This window comes from Leptodactylus fuscus, chromosome 2 (assembly GCF_031893055.1).
Source record: "Leptodactylus fuscus isolate aLepFus1 chromosome 2, aLepFus1.hap2, whole genome shotgun sequence".
Taxonomy (NCBI): domain Eukaryota; kingdom Metazoa; phylum Chordata; class Amphibia; order Anura; family Leptodactylidae; genus Leptodactylus; species Leptodactylus fuscus.
This window is the reverse complement of record NC_134266.1, coordinates 255,759,798-255,774,887: the sequence shown is the minus strand read 5'-3', so window position 1 is coordinate 255,774,887 and position 15,090 is coordinate 255,759,798. Positions and strand designations below refer to the sequence as shown.

General features: G+C 45.5%; 1 protein-coding gene across 1 annotated transcript in view; it reads left to right on the top strand.

The window, feature by feature from the left end:
- CUL5 (cullin 5) overlaps positions 1–14,079 on the top strand; it is a 41,819-nt gene extending 27,740 nt beyond the window's left edge. The window contains exons 11-19 of the mRNA XM_075266121.1: positions 430–494; positions 944–1,076; positions 2,945–3,076; positions 5,177–5,300; positions 5,794–5,969; positions 7,568–7,729; positions 7,824–7,942; positions 9,672–9,795; positions 10,490–14,079. Of these exons, the coding sequence (XP_075122222.1) occupies positions 430–494; positions 944–1,076; positions 2,945–3,076; positions 5,177–5,300; positions 5,794–5,969; positions 7,568–7,729; positions 7,824–7,942; positions 9,672–9,795; positions 10,490–10,684 (1,230 nt within the window). The 3' untranslated portion in view covers positions 10,685–14,079. The remainder of the gene's footprint in view (positions 1–429; positions 495–943; positions 1,077–2,944; positions 3,077–5,176; positions 5,301–5,793; positions 5,970–7,567; positions 7,730–7,823; positions 7,943–9,671; positions 9,796–10,489) is intronic.
- The last annotated feature ends 1,011 nt before the right edge of the window (positions 14,080–15,090 follow it).

Below are 15,090 nucleotides of genomic sequence, written 5' to 3'. Positions count from 1 at the left end.
TCACTTCCTGCTCTGCTGCTATTGGCTGAAATTACACTCCACAGACTTCCTGTTCTGCCCAGTTCCTGTTATCTACTCTGTGCCTAGTACTGTTCATAGCTATTAACGTTTTACCACAATAATATAGGGATAATGAATAGAGATGAGCGAACACTGTTTGGATCAGCCGATCCGAACAGCATGCACCCATAGAAATGAATGGAAGCACCTGTGACGCCGGCTGCCGGCAAAGTCAGCATCACAGGTGCTTCCATTCATTTCTATGGGAGCGTGCTGTTCGGATCGGCTGATCCGAACAGTGTTCGCTCATCTCTAATAATGAATAAAATGCTTGCAGGCTGCCTAGCGCCATCTTCAGGTGCAGAAAAAAAGGCAAAATATTCAGTATCTTGCATTTGTATTGATTTTATTTTGTTGTATGTATTTCAGGCATATAAGGCTGTGGTGAATGATGCTACAATATTTAAGCTGGAGCTGCCACTGAAGCAGAAAGGGTAAAGTTTTACTGTAAAATGTTATGTCTCTGGACACTAAGTGAGGTCTGGTGGTGGTTTTATTAAAGGGTTTTTTGGGACTAAGATATATTGACGACCTATTCTTAGGATAAGTCATTAATATCAGTTTGACAGGGATCTAACAATACCAAAATACCATAAGTGCCGAATTCTGCCTGACCCCCGCTTCTAATCGTACTAATTGGGGTGGTGGGGGGCAGACACTGATTTTTTTTCAGATAGGGGAAAAAATAAACCTCATGCTCGATCTTCAGGTGGATTCTGCCTCATAACTCCCATTGAGGTAAATGGAAGGCAGAAAAATATCCCCTGAATTTGGTCAAGTGGAAAAATTCGGCTTCAATTGGGAAAATTTCCTCTGTATGATCCACCCAAGCTGTAAAATCAACTTTTTTCTTCTTTTTTTTTTGTGTTTTTTGTTTTTATAGGGTGGGATTGAAAACACAGCCAGAATCAAAGTGTCCCGAATTACTCGCTAACTACTGTGATATGTTGTTACGGAAAACTCCGCTCAGTAAAAAACTGACTTCTGAAGAAATTGAAGCCAAGTTGAAGGAAGTGGTAAGATGCAGTTAAGCATTTGTTTGGAGCTTTTTTTTTTCTGGGGGAGGGGGTTCACTTTATAGTTTCATCAAAGATTCCATAAATGAATAGTACAGGCAATTGTCAGAAACGTTGTAATCGTTCTTATCAGAGAGGAATGCTTCTTTCAGCTCTTGGTTTCTTTCCCTTCTCCCTTTCCATCTACTAAACCAAATTGAGGATGAAAATTCTGCTGTATCAGTATCAAGGCAGATTTCAGTTCACATGACTCAGATTACACGTCTGTAGGAGTCAGCCAGGGTTACCCTTCGTTCACATCTGCTTTTGGTATTCCGTTCGGGGGAGTCCGCATGGGGATCCCCCGAAAGGAATACCGAACGCAACGGCAAGCACTGTGCAGTGAAAGCGCATGGACCCCACAGACTATAATAGGGTCCATGTCAGGGCCTGCTCCAGGTTTTTATGGGCCCTTGGGCGATAGAGCCTCAGTGGGCCCCACCATACCTCCTAACTTTTTGAAGAGTAGAAAGAAATGTGCGGCACATTCTGCGTGCCGCGGCAAATTTAGCTCCGCACGCTTTTATGTTGACTCCGCCCATTCTCATTCATTTTTCATGTGCTCCCACACAGTATAATCCTCCTACAGTCACCCATAAATTATATGCCCCCCTCCATCTCTCCCCCAGCTTCATATACACCCTTCCTCTGCCCCCAGTTTCATGTCAACCACCTCCATCTCTGTCCCCAGTTTCATGCCGTTCTCCCCCCCCCCCTTCTTCACCTGCCCCAGTGTCATGCCATCATCCTCTCCCCCCCGTTCATCTGCCCCAGTGTCATGCCATTCTCCCCCCCCCGTTCATCTGCCCCAGTGTCATGCCGTTCTCCTCCCCCTCCATTTGCCCTCAGTTTCATGGACCCCCTTCATTATGTTTCACCTTAATGTTTAACACAAACACTCACCTTCCAATGCTCCCCCGCCGCTCTCACTCCACTCATATAGTTGTAGGCCGATGTGACGTCATCACATCGCGCCTACAAATGCAGAAGCAGGAGTGCAGTGTTAAAGCAGGAGCTGAGCTGTGACAGCTCCTGCTTTATTCGCCTATGTATTCAGCTCATCGGTGTCCGACGGACGCCGATGAGCTGAAATCGGGACAGGCAAGTGCTGGGGTGGGCAAGTGCCGGGGGGCCCCCAGAGGCTCTGAGGGCCCCGGCACTTGCCCGACTATGCCGTGCGCTGACGCCGGCCCTGGTTCATGTGCTTGCTGCGCGTTGCACGCACGAATCATGTGGGCAGGAAAGTAAATTGTATTTGGTCTTCCCCCGACGGAATACCAACGCTGATGTGAACGAGGCCTTAGAGAGCAAGAGAAACAGATTGTAGTGTTATGCTGGAGTTAAATAGGAGATTTGTATCACATCCCAAGTGCTTTATTCACATCGGTACAGGTTAGTACTTCTCTGTATAGGCTGAATTTGTTCTGGGACCACTACTGAACAAATTCTTCTCTGTGCACTGTGTGCATTGTATGGCAACTAGATTAAACCTGCAGACAGAGCTTGCAAGGGGGAATACTGTTACATAATGTAGAAGAAATGGATATAGTGGCCAGAAATAATGCTACTCTTCATGAACACACTCAAGTCACTGGGAATGAAAGCCATGCTATTAGTCACATAATAAACGTAACAACCACAAAGCACCCCAATCCTAAAAGAACAGACACTGCCGGCTACACTGATATCTAGCCTGAAAATCCTGAGGCCGTGTACTCTATAGCAGAATCCTTCCTTTCTACTGCAAATTTTATTTTATATAAATAATTTTATTTATTTATTTTTTTTGTATGGATTACTTATAACTATGACGTTTCTGCTTCTTCCAGCTGCTGGTGCTAAAATATGTTCAGAACAAAGACGTCTTCATGAGATACCACAAAGCTCACCTTACCAGACGTCTCATCCTGGACATATCTGCTGACAGTGAAATTGAGGAGAACATGGTTGAATGGCTCAGGGTAAGATAAAATATCACTTACACTCCAGCCTGAGACACAGCTTGCTTGTGGTAGGCAAGGCTCAGCGTTTTTTCTTAGGCTTCCTCACAGCAGGCCATAGCCTTGACATTTGCATATCCTTTTCACACTTCAAGGAGCGAGCTGCAATTAAAGGGGTTTTCTGGGATAAATTAAAACTTGACCCTTATACTAAATCCCCTCCCTGCTATAATTTCTAATATGCTCCCTTTAAAAAAAAAAAAAAAAATTATATTTACCCATATGCCTGATTTTCCTCTTCTGCTGGCCGTCACTTCCTTCACAAGGGAAACGTGGCTTCTGCCGGTGTTTTATTGCGCATGCGTGGCTTCTGCCGGCGTTCTATTGCCCATGCATGGCTTCTTCCGGCGTTCTATTGCCCATGCGTGGCTTCTTCCGGCGTTCTATTGCCCATGCGTGGCTTCTGCCGGCGTTGTATTGTGCAAGTGTGGCTTCTGCCGGCGTTCTATTGCACATGCGTGGCTTCTGCCGGCGTTCTATTGCACATGCGTGGCTTCTGTCGGCGTTCTATTGCACATGCGTGGCTTCTGTCGGCGTTCTATTGCACATGCGTGGCTTCTGTTGGCGTTCTATTGCACAGGCGTGGCTTCTGCCGGCGTTCTATTGTGCATGCGTGGCTTCTGCCAGCATTCTATTGCGCATGCGCTTTTGGATCCCAGGGGAAGAGTCAGAAGAGGGGACAGAGGCACCTCAAAGTCATCTCCAGGACGAGAAGACAGGTAAGTATGGGTGTTGGGGGATTAAATTAGGTATCTAGATGGGGCTTGTGGTCTGCAGGCTAGCTAGGGAAACGGGAGGGGGGGGTGTAAGGGGGGGGATCTGAGTGAACTGCAATGCATCATGGTAGTTGTAGGCTAAGGGTGCATTCACACTACGGAACACCAGCGTGTATCACAGCCGTACACGCCGCCGGCGTTACAGCAGGGCTGCCGGACACTTCCCATTCATTTCTATGGGAGCCGGCATGCGAGTGCTCCCCATAGAAATGAATGGACTGCTTTTTTCCATTCATTTCTATGGGGAGCGCTCGCATGCCGGCTCCCATAGAAATGAATGGGAAGTGTCCGGCAGCCCTGCTGTAACGCCGGCGTGTACGGCTGTGATACACGCTGGCGTTCCGTAGTGTGAATGCACCCTAAGACAGCAGGAAGCTACCACGTAAACAAATGCAGAGGACACCAGGAGCTCCCAGAGAAAGCCAGAAATCACTTAAAACACTGCTAAGGGTATTTGTGTGCCCTTATTAACCCATTAATAGCTCTAACAGACCTTTTTTAGAAATCATTTTTTTGCCCGGAAAGCCCCTTTAGCCATAGAAGTTCTGACGTTAATTGGTCATGTTGTCTGATGGCAGCGCCTCCTAAGGGTAAACACAGACACGGTCATCCAAGTCTGCTGAAGTCCCAAAAACATTATCACCCAGTTTTACCAGAATTGTCCAGCGTTGGGTGGTGTTCACAAAGCGATATATGAGCCTTCTATCGGATGTGTATGTTGGGAGTACGCCAGGTTGTTTGGTCTCTATAGCATTTGTGGCAGGAGTGTTCCCATTGCCTGTACCAACTGTGTCATGTATAATTGGCTGGTAGAAATTGCGCCCATGTAGGCACTTCTCCTGCAGTGCCCCCTGCAGTTTATAATGTGGAACTGCATGGTGACCATTGAAGTGAATGATTATCCAAGTAAGACGGCTCAAATCTGCTGGAATGTGAGTTGCTTATATACTCCTACAATGCGGCACCAGCCCCTGCACTGATCTCTCTGACATCTGTAACTCCTTATAGGATGTTCGGACAGGGGGCGTTATCTTAAGACAAGGGTATTCCAGTATTGCTTTTATTTTTTCGGCACATTTCCACTCCCATGTATCTTCATCTTGGCACTCTATACTGTAAGTGCTTTTCACTCCCCATAAAGTTTATATGACGCATGCCGCTACATTCTTTATCTCTGCTTCATGGAGACCGGATTTGTCATTTAGATCGTCGATTCTGTAATAAATGTGTTATTACATCCAAAGATTTATTGTTTTATTACAGATTTGTCATGTTTTCTCTGCAGGAAGTCGGCATGCCAGCAGATTATGTCAACAAACTGGCTCGAATGTTCCAAGACATTAAAGTTTCTGAAGACTTAAATCAGGCTTTTAAGGAAATGCATAAAAATAATAAATTAGCACTTCCAGGTAGGAGATGTTTGAGCGATGTCCAGCCTGTGATTGTTGGCATTGACACACTTGACCACACTTTGTCACGTTACAAACTACAGTAGTGTTCAGTTGGTAAATATGGCGGCTACATAACGTACAAATCACAGTGACCATACAAATACAATGGCTATAGTGATATACTATACAGGAGATGCTACCGTAGTGACACTATCCATTATGCCCCATTGATCCTTATTTGCAACCAACATCAGATCTCCAGTATTTGCCAGTGTATTGGGCTAGGTTCCCATCTGTCTTGGGCTCTCCCAAACAACGTAGACCCAGACCACTAAAACAGCAGTTACCCATGGACACCAGCAGACCCCATGCCGAAAGCGGTGGCGAGAAAAGCCCTCTGTGCAGGTTTTTTCTCTCTGGCGGTTTCTGTGGCGTAGTCTCCAATGTAGATGGGATCTTAGTCTTAAACCTGCTTTCTTGTCTCCATTATTGTAACCCTTTGTTATTTCAGCTGATTCTGTGAATATTAAAATTCTAAATGCTGGTGCTTGGTCAAGAAGCTCTGAGAAAGTCTTTGTATCCTTACCCACTGAGCTGGAAGACCTTATTCCTGAAGTGGAGGAATTCTACAAGAAAAACCACAGCGGAAGAAAACTGCACTGGCACCATTTGATGTCAAATGGCATTGTAAGTATGTAATGATAGAAGACTACCTCCAGCATCTGTGTGTCCTCCTGCCAAAGGTCTATATGGAATTTCCAAAATGTTTTACTTAAAGGGATTCTACCATTAAAACCTTTTTTTTTTTTTTTTTTTGTGGATAAGACGTTGGAATAGTCTTTAGAAAGATTATCTGTCTCTCACCTTTAGATGTGATCTCCGCCGTTCCTTAGAAATACCGTTATTTACTGGTATGCAAATTGGTTCTCTCACAACGATGGGGGTGGGCCCCAGCGCTGAAAATGCAATGGGGGCGTCCCCACTGCTGCTTGAGAACACGATCCTGCGACGCCTCTATCTTCGGCTGGATCCTTCCCTTCTCTGTCGTCTCCCTCCTGCGTCACCTCCAACGCCTGCGCAGTTGGCTCTGCCAGTGAGACACCAGCAGAGCCGAGTGCAAATGCTGACCGGCAGCCATTTTTGGGAGGCCGCTCCTGCATTGAACTACAAGAGCAAGAGCGGCCTCCCAAAAATGGCTGCCGGTCGGCATTTGCACTCGGCTCTGCTGGTGTCTCACTGGCAGAGCCAACTGCGCAGGCGTCGGAGGTGACGCAGGAGGAAGACGACAGAGAATGGGAGGATCCAGCCAAAGATAGAGGCGTCACAGGATCGTGTTCTCGAGCAGCAGTGGGGCCCACCCCCAGCGCTGCCAGAGAACTAATTTGCATACCGGTAAAAACAGGCATTTCTAAGAAACGGCGCGCCGGAGATCACATATAAAGGTAAGAGACGAATAGCCTTTCTAAAGGCTATTCCGACGTCTTATCCACAAAAAAAGAGGTTTTAATGGTAGAATCCCTTTTAAGAGGGTTTTTTCAATTTTGTTGGTCTGTCCACCCTATGGATCTGCAGATTGAAGGGGCTTCAGTGTGCTGGCTTTGTCAGCTGCAATACCGAGCACAGCGGCTATTAAATGTGCAGGGAGGCAGAGAGTTGTGTACAGCGGCAGTGCTGAGGGCTTAACAGGGTTTTATAGAACTTGTATATCAGCAACATATCCTTGGGATATGTCATCAGGATATGATTGGTAGGGGCCTAACATGTATAACTCCCACTGCTCTACAGTTCTTATAAGGTCATGTTCATCGGCCGATTGAATGCGGCTGAGCTGTAATCCCAAGAACAGTTACATGATGTTTTGCACCATGCTTAGTATTCTGTGCAGAGGCCGCATCACTTCGCGTGAAACTTGCAGACTCTACAACCAGCTGAAGGGCTTTGGACCCCATGAATCAGATATTGAGGACTATTCCTAAGGATACGTCATCAGTGTAGAAGTCCTGCAAAATCTTATTAAGCTCAGGAGCATGGCTATAGGGAGTGCACCGGTACTCTGTGTGACTATTGGTGTAATGTCACCGTGGCCTGCAGCTGCCTTGTCTATAAGTTGTCACATCACTATGGATGTAATGTCACCGAGGCCAGCACTAGGCACACAACAGGAGAATTGTAATGGTTAGTTTTCTCGGCCACCTCCCTTTACTATTTAGGCCCCCATTAAATATAGGGTGTCCTGTCTGACAGTTCTATGTAATACCACTAAATAGCGTTCTATAACTTTGCAGATAACGTTTAAGAACGAGGTAGGACAGTACGACCTGGAGGTGACCACGTTTCAGCTTGCGGTTTTATTTGCTTGGAATCAAAGGCCTAAAGAAAAAATCAGTTTTGAGAATCTTAAGTTAGCCACAGAATTACCCGACGCGGAGCTGAGGAGGACTCTCTGGGTACGTTCTTGTTTCTTCTTGTGCTTTATTAGTAACTCTTTCCTTTTGTCTAGAATGGCCTTGTGTCTAACACTGATCTTTTCTCTTCATTCAGTCACTAGTAGCCTTTCCCAAATTGAAAAGACAAGTTCTGTCCTATGAACCACAAGTTAACTCTCCAAAAGACTTCGCTGAAGGTACCTTGTTCTCTGTGAACCAGGAGTTCAGCTTAATGTAAGTACTGCAATGGAGGGTTGGGCATTGTCATAAATAACAGAAGGAAAACGTGTGATGTTATATTAGACCAACTCTTCAATGTCTGCATGACAACAATTGTTTAGATCAAACCCTCCTGACCGTCTTATCTAAAATTACAACATGTGATTCTAGGAGAATGCTGCAAATAAGAAAAAAGACTTGCCTAATGTGTAAAGTAATAGCGCCCGCCATCATCCAGCTTACGTTGTACTGGCAGGTACACAGCAGCACCAATGGCCGCTGTACGGTATAAGTTGGTTACATGTCGATCATCGTGGACAAAAGCACTGTTTGTTCTCCCAGTAAGCTCTGCATCACTGTTGCAAAGCGATCCTTCCTATGATATTTTACTTGTCAGAGGAATAGGCACAATGACGTTCTTTTCATTCAAAAATACTGTAAGGCTTCATGCGCACAATTGTAGTTGCTTGTAATATATTATCCACTGGTCCATAATTGCAGATAATATATAGACCCGTTAAACACTTCCGCGGAAGCCGCCTGAAGAAAGGGCAGCCGCTAGCGGAAAAAAAGAACGCAAGTGGTCTCCATAGACCACCATTGTATGGAGGCGGATTTTGAGGTGAAATCCGCTGTCAAAATCCGCCTCCTACTGCCAACCTTTTTTTTTTTTTTTTTTTTTAAGTAACTAACTGTTCATGTGACACAACTATGTAGATGGAGCTGACCTCTAACTATAGATTTCTAGTTTCTTATATTAGGAGAATATAGAGAGAAGGAGAATTGGACTGCCCCAGCAGGTAGATATAGTACAGTCTCTAGCTGCCCATGTTACGCAGTGCTGATGCATCACACAACTATAAGGAGTGATGAGAAGCTGGACTTATAGGCCTATGAGGATATGTTTACATACCGCAAGCTGCATGGCCCACTTATTGTACAGCAGAAAGTGTGGGTACTGCAGCCCTGTGCCATAGATTTCCTAAGGATCGCCCATCAATGTTAGAAACTAGATAACCCCCTTAAATTAGTCATTAGCCATTAGACATATTTCACACCACTGAAAGCATGACGTACACACATTTACATCCACTGTAAAGCATCTCGGCTTAAAGAGGACCTTTCATTGTTTGGGGCACAGGCAGTTCTATATACCGCTGGAAAGCCAACAGTGCTCTGAATTCAGCAAACTGTCAGCTTTCCCGATCTGTGCCCCGGGTGAAGAGCTATCGGTCCCGGTACCATAGCTCTTTACAGTCAGAAGGGCGTTCCTGACAGTCAGTCAGGTACGTCCTTCTGCACAGCAGTGCCTATCGTGCCGTACAGTGTGAGCGGGGAGGAACGCCCCCTCCCCTCCTGATAGTACTCGTCTATAGACGAGCACTGTGAGAAGAGGGAGGGGGCGTTCCTCCCCGCTCACACTGTACAGCGCGATAGGCTGTCAAGAACGCCCTTCTGACAGTGAAAAGCTACGGTACTGGGACCGATAGCTCTTTACCCAGGGCACAGATCGGGAAAGCCATTGTCGGCTTTCCAGCAGTATATAGAACTGCCTGTGCCACGGACCATGAAAGGTCCTCTTTAAGCAAGCTGAAAAATAAATGCCGCAACATTGGGAGAATCCTGCTGCCAGAGAAGAACAGTCTGTGGGAGACACAACAAGTGTCAGAGCTACAGGAGTGATCCTCCATGCTGTTACCTCTATGTGACTCCTCTTCACAATCCTGACTTTGGTTTCTTGTAGAAAAAATGGAAAAGTTCAGAAAAGAGGGAAGATCAATTTGATCGGCCGCTTACAGCTGACCACGGAGAGGATGAGGGAGGAGGAAAATGAAGGCATTGTGCAGCTGCGGATACTGAGGACACAGGTACGTGGGGGCAGAACAGCGCTGATCATGTTGCTAAGAGTTTTGGACAGGAAATGTGAGGGGTGTTTATTCACGCGTCTTCTTCTGGCACTGGGGGTCAAGCTTCTACGCATACGCAGTCAGGTCTGCCATTAGGCCTTGGGCAGAGCCGACTGCACATGTGCATGGCCATTTTCTTGTGGCCGCTTACTGTGTAAGCAACCACAAGAAAATGGCTGCTTACACCTGGCGGGCATGAGCAGTCGGCTCTGCCCGATACCTAGAAGCTTGAAGCCAGCGCTGGAAGAAGACACAGGGAGGGGCTGTTCCTGATGAAGATGGAGGCGGCGCTGGAAAGTTCTCTCGCAGCATTGGGGACACCCCCACTGCTGCGAGAGAACTCATTTGCATACCGAAGAAAACCGGGATTTCTACCGAATGGCGGCGCGAAGAAGAGATCTAAAGGTAGGAGAAGAATAGTCTTTCTTAAGGCTATTCCTACGTGTTAATGATAGGATCCCTTTAAATGTGTCTTTGTTGCCAATTTCTACATAGCGCTTGCTCGGGGGCGGTACTGCGCCCCACCCCTGCTTTATAGAGATCAGTCAGCTGAGGACATGCCCTTGAAATGTGTCATCACTTAGTAGAACTAAGAGCGTATTCCAGTTTTATATTTCATGTCAATCCTAAAAGCCGCACGCTTCTCTCTCTCCAGGAGGCCATCATTCAGATCATGAAGATGAGGAAGAAAATCACCAACGCCCAGCTCCAGACGGAACTTGTAGAAATTTTGAAAAACATGTTTTTGCCACAGAAAAAAATGATAAAAGAACAAATTGAATGGCTTATAGAACACAAATACATCCGAAGAGACGAGTCCGATATCAACACCTTCATCTACATGGCATAATCTCTGGGGCCTGCCTGACCTATCCGGATGACGTGAGTGCTGGAGCAGGCCAACTCGAATATTTATGCGAAAAGCAAACTCACTGCGGAACTTTTGTATTGCATAAATATTACAGTCCCCCCCTGCCTTACCTTACTAAAGGACGAAAAAAAATATTGCCAATGTCATTCTGCCAGCATGACAGCATCTCTCACATCGCTTTTACCAGCATGCTGTTTTAATGGGAAAAAAAAAATTGTTTTTGGAAGAACTTGTGAGCTTGTAAAGTAGAGTCGTCTTTTTTTTTGTTTTTTTGAACCATAAAGCATTAGTATTATTTTTTAATTTTTTTTTTTCCCCCTGTCTGGGGAGGGGATTATCACATTTCATGCACTGATTCATTTCTGTTACTGTTAGACTTTAAAAAAAAAAATCCCCACCCCCCAAAAAAAATCGCACTTTCACGTCAAAAATCTTGCATTAATTTAATGGCTGCCGTTCTCTCCTGCACAACTTTTGTGACTCTTTTATGCATATCGTTCATTTCGCAGAGGTTTGTATTATTTAGTGGAAATATTTGGAAGACGATCCGTTCCCTCTCCTGAAAGGTCTGTTTTAGTTAGAGGGGGATATCCAGGGACTACATTTTGCCTATTTCTAAGGTAGGTTCTGGCCGTGCTGGTTTTGATTCAGGGTCACATGATCAGAACCAACGCCCCAATTGATCTGCGTTTTGCCTCCTCTCCCATGGTCACTAGTATTACCTGTACTCTTGGGGCAGTTTCCATGGTACAAGTAAACACAGGAGAGTAAGGAGGTTGATTGAGTCAGGTCTTGGTTCCAATCACATGACCGGGAGTCGGAACCAATCCGGAACCCTGACACATAGCACTGATAGAACCCTAAAGTTTAAAGGGATCCTATCATTAAAATCACATTTTTTTTCTCGATCACACATAGGAATAGCCTTAAGAAAGGCTATTCTTCTCCTACCTTTAGATGTCCTCTCCACGCCGCCATTCGGTAGAAATTCGTGTTCTTTTCAGTATGCAAATGAGTTCTCTCGCAGCACTGGGGGCGTCCCCAATAGTGCGAGAGAATTCTCCAGCGCCGCCTCTGTCTTGCCTGGAACGACCTCTCCTTCCTTCTTTTTCTGTCTTGGGTTTCAATCTTCTAGGCCTTGGGCAGAGCTGACTGCGCATCTGTGGGCCACAGCTGGTGTAAGTTGCCATTTTCTTGTGGCCATGGGTATGCGCAGTCAGCTCTGCCTGAGGCCTAGAAGATTGAAACCCAGCTTCGGAAGAAGACACAGGGGGAGAGGCCATTCCTCAAGAAAATGCAGGCGTCGCTGGAGATTTCTCTTGCAGCATTGGGGATGCCTCCAGTGCTGTTTGAGCGCTGGGGACCGCCCCCAATGCTGCGCGATAACTCATTTGCATACAGACGAAAACCAGGATTTCTTCCGAACGGCGGCGTGGAGAAGACATCTAAAGGTAGGAGAAGAATAGCCTTTCTTAAGGCTATTCCTACGTGTGACCGAGAAAAAATGTGATTTCTCTGATAGGATCCCTTTACTCCCTTGTAATGCTTGTGTTCCCCAATCTAGAGTGCACTCGGATGTCTCTCCAAGGGTCAACCAACTGCATTCCACTGCAAGTTCTCCCTTCCCTCTGTTACTCCTCCTAGAAGTATATACTATAATTGGTAACTGTGTTATTATATCTCCTGACATATACATGTGTTTCCAGGAGGAATAACAGAGGAACGGCACAAGGCAAAATTTTAAGAAAATATTTCCGAATTAGAATTCCTGAGAGATTTACTAAAACAGACATGTCAGGGGTGCAAACTGGTCCTCTTTAAATTTTGTATACATTTTTAACGGTGCGATCCATTGAAGGGTACATTGCAAAGGCTGGCTAGTGTCATGATCGCTCTCCTCATGCCAATGGTAGATTTAAGGTGACTTACACATTATCCTCCATTTTTGGTGGGACTAGTCGACCATCATGTGTGTATGGTGGTGTCCCGACTCTCACCCACAGGAAAGATTGGACATGTCGGCTCTCGGTCTACCCAATGCTTATGGACGCGCTGCCATCACACCTGTCTGGCGGCAGCTTAATTCCTTCTCCCTATTGAGAAGACATGCACACTCGGCCGAGCGTGGATGTATATGGGGACAATCGGGAGGAGTAAAGGTGAATGATGGCGGCTATTGAAGGTGTATGACCAGTACCGAAAACGTAACCCAACCAGCGCTGACCAGTTACTGAAACGAAAAGCAAAAATTTAATACTCATGAGCAAAAAACGAAGTAGGTCAGCGACACGTCCCCCTTTTTTCTAGGATCCTTTCTTGTGTTGAAGGCCTCCTACAGCAGAGACTGCCATCAAAGAGACTGTATTGTATATGTATGCATCTGTATATACATATGTCTAGATATATTCTCATGTATCTAGATATATATTGTGTATTAATTTTCCCCATATACCCACACATATGTGTGTATATATATGCATATGGCTGTATATATATTGTACATATGTATGTGTGTGTATATATATGTGCGTGTTTGTACATAATCATGATTTTCATAAAGCCAACACAATCAGCTCTAGGATGTATATCGAATAAATTAAATATTTGCACCTGATATTTTTATATAGTTTTACGTCTCTTCTGCACAGTTATTCCAGAAATTCAAGGCAATTTTATTTTTAGCCCCCCTGAACACGAATCGGGCCCTTTAGCTTCACGTGAGCAGTAAGTATATGTTTATGTTGAATGAAATCTTTTACATAAAAATGAAGGTTTGTATGTGGAGTTGTGCACAGAAGGGCCGTACATGACAGCGCTATCTAGTTCTCTGTGTGTAGGAACTGTAGTACGCGGGTTGCTATAAGCTGTAGATATTCGCGGTGGGCAAAGACGTGGATCAGACTAAGGCCGAGTATACATGTGTGGGGCCGAGTTTGCAGTGGGACACTCATAGTGACATCTTTAATGCGTTAATATCTATGGAGGCTTCCAATCCGTTCTGATGATGTGGAGTAATTTATAATCAACTGTGTCATCGAGAACGGATTGGAAGCCCCCCATAGACATGAACGCATCTCAGAATGTCCTCAGATGTCACTGAATCCTGCTGCAAACTCTGCCCCAGTCTTCCACCTTAAAGGGATCCTATCATTAAAATGCAATTTGTTTCTGACTAACATGTAGGAATAACCTTAAGAAAGCCTATTACTCTCCTACCTTTAAATGTCTTCTCTGTGCCACCGTTCGGTACAAATCACGTTTGCTTTGGTATGCAAATGAGTTCTCTCGCAGCACTGGGGGTGTCATCAATGCTGCCAGAGAAATCTCCAGCGACACCTCTATCTTCTGGAATAGCCTCTTCACACGTCTTCTTCCGGCACTGGGAGTTAAACTTGTATACATGCGCAAGTGGGCTCTGCCATCGGGCTTCGGGCAGGGCCGACTTCACGTTCTGGCAGCCGTTTGTTTGTGGCCATTTACGCGAGCATGTGCAGTACACTCCTGTAGTTCAACGGAGTACAGAGTGTACTGTGCATGCTTGCGTAAATGGCCACACAAAAAAAGGCCGCCCACGTGTGCAGTTGTCTCTGCTCGAGGCCAAATGGCAGAGCCCACATGCGCGTGAAGAGGCCGTTCCAGAAGAAGATGGAGGCGTCGCTGAAGAGTTCTCTCGCAGCATTGGGGACGCATCCAGTGCTGTTTGAGCGCTGGGGCTGCCCCCAGTGCTGTGAGAGCTCATTTGCATACCGAAGAAAACCAGGGTTTCTACGGAACGGCGGTGCGGAGAAGACATCAAAAGGTAGGAGACGAATAGCCTTTCTTAAGGCTATTCCTATGTGTTAGTCAGAAAAAAAATTGCATTTTATTGATAGAATCCCTTTTAAAATCCTCTCCAAAAGCCAGTCCTGTGGATCCTACCCAAAAGCCTTATACCCGGGTTTCAACAGTGATTTATTTGAGAAAATCCAGGCAAGATGATGCAGGAGCTGATTTTGAGGCTGAATTGGTCTGATTATCTGCTGTAAATCCCTCAGAGTAATCTTACCAGCTGAAGACCCTGTGAGGATTTGTTGCTAATTCTTTAATTTTTGCACAGATTTTGCTGCTTTTTTTTCCTTCTTTTTTTTCCCTTCTTTCCTTCCTACTTGAGCCACTTCTGACTTTGGCTTACATTTTGCAGGTGTGATCCCGATTAAAGGCTGGGGCCACACATTGCAGGAAAACATTGTTTTGCTTTGTTTTGAAGGGGGGTTTTTTGCTAATTTTTTCCCATAATTTCTGTAATGGATTTTCAGTGTTCCGTACTAACCATCTTCTTTTAGACGCCCGCCTCTTCAGAGGATACTTTTTTATACACTTTCGGGTAGTTGTGTTGGAGAGGTTTC